The following is a 7,536-nucleotide window of genomic DNA, read 5'->3' as shown; positions in this document are numbered from 1 at the left end:
TTTCTCAAAAACTCAATAACACCTCACAAATCAAGAAAATAAAACCAAAATCATGAATTATGTAGTGAGAAATATAAAACCCATACCTTTTGCTTGAAGATTTGAGATTGAGTTGATGCAAAAATGGAGGTTTTTGAGAGAGACACAGTGAGTTAGTGAGAGGTTTGAAATGGGAAAGACAATGAACAGTCACAAAAATTCGAGGGAAAAACTAAAATGATTTTAAAAGCTGCCCAATTTGCACAAAACACGCGTTTTTCGCGATTGGATCAAGATGCCAGTCAGTCCCCAGGATAAGCCACGAAACACTTTGAGAACAAGATTCTTGAAAAATCTTCTAAGTGTTTTTCGTGACTGGAAGGTCTACCTGTGAGAGAGTCGCGAGGTGAGTCGTGAAAATCTCTGTGTACCCCTCGCGACTAGACCTTCCACCTGCGAACAAGTCGCCACACTAAGCCGCGAGAATCATAAAAACTCAAATTTTGAAAAATTTTCTAATATTTTTTGCGACTAAGGCATTTACCCACCAATGAGTCGCTAGTGAATCGCGAAAGCCTTCTGAGTAAAGCTCACGACTGGGGCATGCGGCAAGACCAACCTGTGATTGAGTCGCTAGAGCAGGGCAATACTGTTTTTGAAATTTTGACACTTTTGTAAAAACAAAATACTTTCCAAAAATAGCTAAAACACTCAAAAATCTTTTTATGTTTGATCAACAAAGATTGAGTATGTGAAAACACATTTAAACAAGTACAATCACACAAATGAATATGACATTCATTGAACATAGACTTGTGTGTTGTGTGTGAATATAAAAAATGAGATAGTCCTTAGTCTAATGTGAAGCTTCAATGATCAATTCAATCAAGGCATACACAACTAGTACTACATAATGTGACCCATCTCAATTATAGAAATATGCATATATGAGCTCCCACATAATCTTGAGTACAATTATTTTTGAAGCTTTTCATTTGGCTCCATGTTCAACATATCATTTGATCTTTTTGAAACAACACATCTTATTGTGAGATCGATGCTTGAATTTTTTTTATATTTCATTTAGATGAGTTAGCCTTTGGCTTTTTGGGCATCATACAATTTATTTTTGATCGTTTTCCCTTTTTCCTAGTCAAATACTAGTATGTGTAACAGGTTTTTACAGCTCAATATCTCTTTTCATTTTGAGATTTACATTTGGTGAGCTCTTTAAGTAAAGCAATAGAATAAAAGGTGGGAAGATATATAGGCACAAGTCTATGCATGTCTCAAGATTAACAAAACTATTCACTAATCATTCATGACAAGTTTGAAGATCTATTTACAACAGTCATATAGATTTCAAGATTTCTTCTACAAAGATATGAGTGCATAGGAAACAAGCTAAGCTCGTAGATGCACCAAGCAATTAGTACAAAGGTACAAGGCCAAACATGTTTTGAGACAAAAATCAACAAAGTCGATCAAACTTTTTGGATTTTCTACTTTTTATGTGTTTTTGGATTTTTGACATAAAATATGAAAAGATTGATAAAAAACAACAATGTAAAAGCATTTAAAAGGAAACAAATAAACAACCAAACAATTTTCAACTCAAACAAGCAAAAAGCATACAACCAAGCATATTCACAAAGCATAGGAAGAATTAATGCATGTACATGTTGTAATGCTTATGCATGAGTATCCTTCTTCACCCACACGTCACGTGCATTTGGGGTGATATTCCTATAGGATTGGGTACGAGATTTAGGACTTTCAAACCTTCTAGTGAAGCTCTCCAAGCAAGTGGTGAATGCACCAATCATCTTCATCATGTCCATCACACCGGGATCACCATTTCGACCTTTTGATGGCTCAACAGTCCAAGTCTTCTTGTCATTTCTTGGTCCTCTTGGCCTTTGATCAGATGCATGTATGTCCTTGCAATCCGCAATGGTGACAGAAATGATTTGTTCTAGGACCTCTTTGTGATCTTGGAAGAGATCTTCCTCTAGCTTCAGGTCTTATCACTGATTGGTTACGGGGCTTATTCAACACCCGTTGGTCAACCATATTCTTCTTCTTTCCACCTTCCCCTTTCTTAGGTATAGAGTCAGCCACTACAGGTTCTTTGGCTTGCACAAATTTCACTTCCTTGGTGATTTTGACTGCTGAACTATCTTTTCCGGTATAACTCAACCTGGATTTGTTTGAGGATGGTTTTTTATGAGCAAGCATTTCATTAAGTTTCTTGGAGGAGACACGGTCTACTTTAGCATTTGCTTGAACCACCTCATGCTTAAGAAATTTTATCTTCGAGTATGCTTTGGTCAACTCTCCATTCAGCATCTCTATCTCACACTTGGCCTCCTTATGTTGCACTAGAAGGCTTAGATAGTCCTCATTTGCCTTCTTCATCTTTCCCACAGCTGCCTTGGCCACACGTGCATATTCTCCTGATTTCTCAAGGAGTGAATTGAAATTTTCTTGAAGACCCCCTATACTCTCATCTTTTTCACCATCTGATTCTTTTACGATTTCCATTGATTCCTCATTACTATGCTCCCCAAGCTCTTGTACAAGCAAATTCAAGTCCTCTGAAGACTCAAGATGAGCAATAGTCATAAATGCAGAGTAATTCCCTTCTCCGTCATAGCTTTCCTCAGAATTAGAATTGGATGAACCCGAGTTACTAAGAGTTGTGGCATACACCTTGCCCTTCAATTTCAAATAGTTGGGACACTCTTTCTTGAAATGTCCGTGTCCGTTGCACTCGAAGCAAGTAATTCCTTGTGTAGATTGGGATTCCTTTCCATTTATCCTTTTGAATTCCTTTTTCTCCTTCCTGGAATTTTGGAATTTCCCTTTATTGCCAAATTTTCCATTGTTCTTGAATTTTAGGAACTTTTGGAAATTCTTCGCCAAATATGCCACATATTTATCGACAACATCCTCATTCGATGAGTCGTGAGTTTCGACCCTTTCATTAATTGTCTTAAGAGCAAGAGATTTGCTCTTCCTTTGTGTGGGCAATGACAATTCATAGGTTTGAAGTGAGCCTATCAGTTCTTGAACTTTGATATCAGCAAGGTCCTTGCTCTCTTCAATTGCTGTCACCTTGGCATGGAAGCTCTTCGGCAACGAATGAATGATTTTCCTTACAACTTTAGAGTGCTCCGTTTTCTCTCCCAAATTGAACTTGTTGACGATCGCTTCATTCAACTTGCTATATAAAGAGTCAAAGGACTCATCCTCACTCATTTTGAGCTCCTCAAACTGAGTGGTCAGCATCTGCAGTTTAGTGTCCTTTACTTTCTTTGTTCCTTCATAAGTTGTCTCCAGTATTTTCCATGCCTCATTGGCAACAGTGATGTGCGAAATCCTGTGAAATTCTTCTGGAGAAATACCACAGAAAATGGCATTCAAGGCTTTACTATTAGCGTTAGCTGCTGCAAGAGTTGCCTTATCCCAAGTGGATTTAGCAGCCTTCGGCCTAGTCCAACCTACTTCTACAGCATCCCAAACATTATCATCAATAGAACACAAGAATGCCCTTATTTGGACTTTCCAAAAAGCATAGTTATTACCATTAAACCCCAAAGAGTGCACCTACTCTGATACCAATTGAATGTTCAAATAGCATTGAAAATGCTATGAACGTTTAGACTCCCAAATTACAAATTACTAATTCAAGCTTATTATCAAACAATAAATGTGCAGAACATTAATATAAGCTAATAACAGAATTGATAAACAATCTAAACCAAATAAAATCACATCCATAGCAAAAATTAAATGGCAAAGATTAAGGAAAGAGAGATGCAAACATAAGGACAATACAACGATGTGCTATCGAAGAGGAAACCGAAACCCTTGGCATAAAACCTATCCGCCACCCTCCAAGCGGTAAATAATCCACTAAAGAATGTAGTTAAGATACATGAACAGCAGAAGACCCTCCAATCCTAATCTATTCAGTGTACTTAAGCCCTCTAAACTTCTTGCTCCAACGAGGTTACATCGAACCTATTTCTTCTTTAGCTTACCAGATTCCGCTATAGCCCATAGCATCAACCAATAACCATTGGTCCATTCCTAACTGCTTCCCAAAGTACCAAAAAGCCTTCTCACAAATGTAGGTATGGTGAGAGAAGGATTTGGGTAAAACCTCTCAAGGATGTAACAATGGAAATGGTGAGAGTAGAGGAATTTGAAGAGTCTCTATGTGAAGATTGCGGATGAATCAATCTTCTTTTTCTCTAGGGTTTCTCTCTCAAAATTCTCTTTGGAATCTCTCTACATTTTGTGGGTATAAGGGGTATTTATACTAGGGTGACAATGGAATGCGAAGAGTCAAGTTTTTTAAAATAGAGCTAGTTGGCGGCTTGACCTCAAGCCGCGAGATAACAGAACGGCCAAGCTGGACTTTTTTGCCTGTAGTGCTCTAACTGGTGCGACTGTTCATCTTCTCGCATGCTTCACTCGTGTGCGACTTGCCAGTCGCGAGTCACCCCCCAGTCCCAGCCGCGAGTCTCTGCATCATTGCACAATCTTGAGCATTTCTTCACACTCTCTAACTCACTACCCTTACATGATTCCCACCTAAATACAGGGTTACTAATTGCTAAAATACAAGCAAATTTTGCACAGAATAAAACCAATAAGATGGTTGATTAAATTCAACCTTACAAGAGTTAAGCTGTGCATTAATAGCATAAGCTAAACAAACATCTGTGAACTATGAATATGAGAACACTTGTTTAATCAATCAACCTTCCAAGCACATAGCAAACAGTCTAGCACACGGCAATAGCCTTAGTAGCTAATTGGCAATCTATAGCAGCAACAATCTGCAGAATCCACATGCAGTTTGTTTTTGCACCTATAGCTGCATTTACTTGCAAGGAAAAAGCAAACAGCTGACTTCAGCAAACTGCTCAAATGCAACTCATAACCCAAGCAAAGTGAATAAATATAGTGCAATACAATCAGCCATAGTTAGTACAGCATCCTACTACCACAAACAAAATCGAAACCTTTGCCGTTTTCCATTTATCCAACAAGCAGCTGCATTATAACTCAAAATCCACACAAATTCCGCAATTTACTGCAGAAATTAAAGATCATTGAGCCGTGGAGATGAAAATAGAATTTTTTAAGCCCCAAAGTCAGCAAAGAATCCTATTTACAGTGGGATTAGGGAATTTTGCTTTGAACTCAAGCTTGCCTCTAACATCTTTCTTTACTTTTTAACAGGATTTGCTCCTTAGTTAAGATTGGGCCATTATGGATGATAGCCTTCCTTTGACACCAAATATAATATATAGATGGCCACCTTCCAATTTTATATATGGATGCTGTAAGTCCCTTCCCTTTGAGGATCCTAACAGCCTAATCCCCATAAACATGTGTCCGGAAAGATCACTAAATAAAGAAATGGCTTATGCTTTCAACACAACCCCGGCATAGCACACAAAGTGGGTCACTTGTGTAACCCCATTGGGACAACCTACCTCTAGTGGTTAATTTATTCTTGATCATCAATAAGCCAATGAGAGCATGCTTTGGTATGGTAAGGTTGAATCACAAGAGCTTCCACCAGTCCACCACCTCAGCCTTATGCCTCATATGTGGCTGCACAAGAGAAGCAACCTGTCTTGGTGATGGTCCACTTTGCCTTATCCTCTTCCTTTAGATCTATGAGACTTGATTGGCTTTAAATTATGACTAAATCCGCAGATCTAGCAGGCTTCCAAACCAAAGTTCTATTTTTAGGACTGAGTCCACCTTAGCCATCATATATAATGCCAACGATAATGCCATAGGAAGATTCTTTTCCCAAGTCTAACCCAATTTACAGCAGACAGATACTGTATCTTGTAGACTACCAAAGTTCTATTTTTAGGACTGAGTCCACCTTAGCCATCATATATAATGCCAACGATAATGCCATAGGAAGATTCTTTTCCCAAGTCTAACCCAATTTACAGCAGACAGATACTGTATCTTGTAGACATGTATGCCTAGAGTTTGACCTCTTGTGGCATTCATACTTAAGACACAGAGAATGTGGCACACAAGAATATATTGAACCATGATTTTTAATGCTTCCATGTGTACGTGCAAGCAACAGAGAGAGTAGAGAGATATGCATTAGAAAAAATAGCTTAATAAATAGAATGGTATTTAATAAAAAAAAAAAAAAAAAAAACTCATAAATCATGAAAAACAAATGATATTGGAAAGCATAGTAAGTAGTAACAAGGCTTCTTCTGCCAATCGCTTCACGCCTGCTGGAACATAGCGTTGGCTTTTGGATATCATATCGAACCCAAACACAAAGTCCATCATATAAGCTCATCCGATAATTTATTTTCAAAATCCATCTACAATAAAGTCCATTCCAAGGTGTATTTCATAATCCAGTACCTACACTGAAGTTTGACCCAGCTCAATCTTCAAAATCAAGCTCAATCAGCCCAATCCAGCCAATGAATACTGAATACACCGTTTCTAACTTAATAAATTTGTATTCACAATCCAGCCAGTGAAACTCACATTTGACAGTGCCTATATTGTACTGTTGTTTTTGAAAATGCTTTGTATGCAATCTAGGATGCTAAAAGTAACAGCGTATAAAGATCTATTGAATTTTCCTTAATATAAGTTATAACCATATATATTTCTTTGCGCTGAAAAAACAATGTTGTTTACTGTCACAAAAACAGCCTTGCCTAATGGAAATTGGAAACTAGTACGTGAACTGTGCTAGTTTAAAAAACAGATGTGAGCTTAGGGAGCAAGGGAAACCGCAAATTCAAAAAAAGAAAAAGAAAAAGAACACACACATGCGCACAAAGGGGGTAAGCTTTGATAAAAGGGAAAAGAAAAAAAAAGTGAAAACGTGGAGTGATCGGAGAAATATAGAAGAGTTGGAGGCTTGAAGCAATTTATTGGATACTCAGTTTGAAAATTAACTAGAGAGTGGTTCTATTTTGTATTTACATGAGAATTAAAGATATATTTTTACTAAGTTGTTCAATTTTGTCTTTGATTAATAAAATGAAATAGGTTTCATGAAACTTAATTAGTCTTTTGTCATCGAATAAGATATTAGTAGTTCCACTCCTTTTAACACCAAAGCTCAATTACTAGCTCTTATTATAGATTTAAAATACTATTGTATCTATCAAAATAACAAAAACTAGTCGCTAACTTGTTCGATGCATGGAAAAGCTATTGACTCTAAAAGAAATGATGAAATATTTAACTTTTATACTTTTTCATAGTTTAGAAGTGTTGTCTAATATTGAACGTTATTGAGTTGTAAGTGCATAGTTATCGCAACTTACAAAGTAATTTACAATTCTTAAATTAATAAAACAAAACTCTCAATAGTTATAGATACACACACACACTCAAAACTAATATAAACTGCAAATATATAAACAAAGACCATGATTTGAGGAAGACACACCAAGTTTCAAATTTGAGTAGCAATATGACTTTCTCATAGTAATAACAATATAGACAATTCAAAACATGGAACAATATCAA

At 36.9% G+C, this 7,536-nt stretch overlaps 1 protein-coding gene across 1 annotated transcript; it reads right to left on the bottom strand.

Moving 5' to 3' along the window:
• Nucleotides 1-1,902: 1,902 nt before the first annotated feature.
• On the bottom strand, nucleotides 1,903-4,975 carry LOC136065040 (uncharacterized). Its single transcript, XM_065767694.1, has 3 exons — nucleotides 4,966-4,975; nucleotides 4,785-4,867; nucleotides 1,903-3,588 (listed from the first exon to the last, which is right to left on the bottom strand). Exons 1-3 carry the CDS (start codon nucleotides 4,973-4,975, stop codon nucleotides 1,903-1,905), a joined length of 1,779 nt encoding a protein of 592 aa, XP_065623766.1.
• Between the last annotated feature and the right edge of the window lie 2,561 nt (nucleotides 4,976-7,536).

This window comes from Quercus suber, unplaced genomic scaffold (genome assembly GCF_002906115.3).
Source record: "Quercus suber isolate HL8 unplaced genomic scaffold, Cork oak 2.0 scaffold_835, whole genome shotgun sequence".
Lineage (NCBI taxonomy): Eukaryota > Viridiplantae > Streptophyta > Magnoliopsida > Fagales > Fagaceae > Quercus > Quercus suber.
This window is presented reverse-complemented; position numbering and strand designations above follow the sequence as displayed.

What these genes read in the sequence shown, in the direction of transcription:
- LOC136065040 (XM_065767694.1), bottom strand. An exon ending in TAGCTACTAAGGCTATTGCC is followed by an intron (nt 3,589 to 4,784) that starts GTGTGCTAGACT and finishes GTATCAGAGTAG; the next exon opens with GTGCACTCTTTGGGGTTTAA.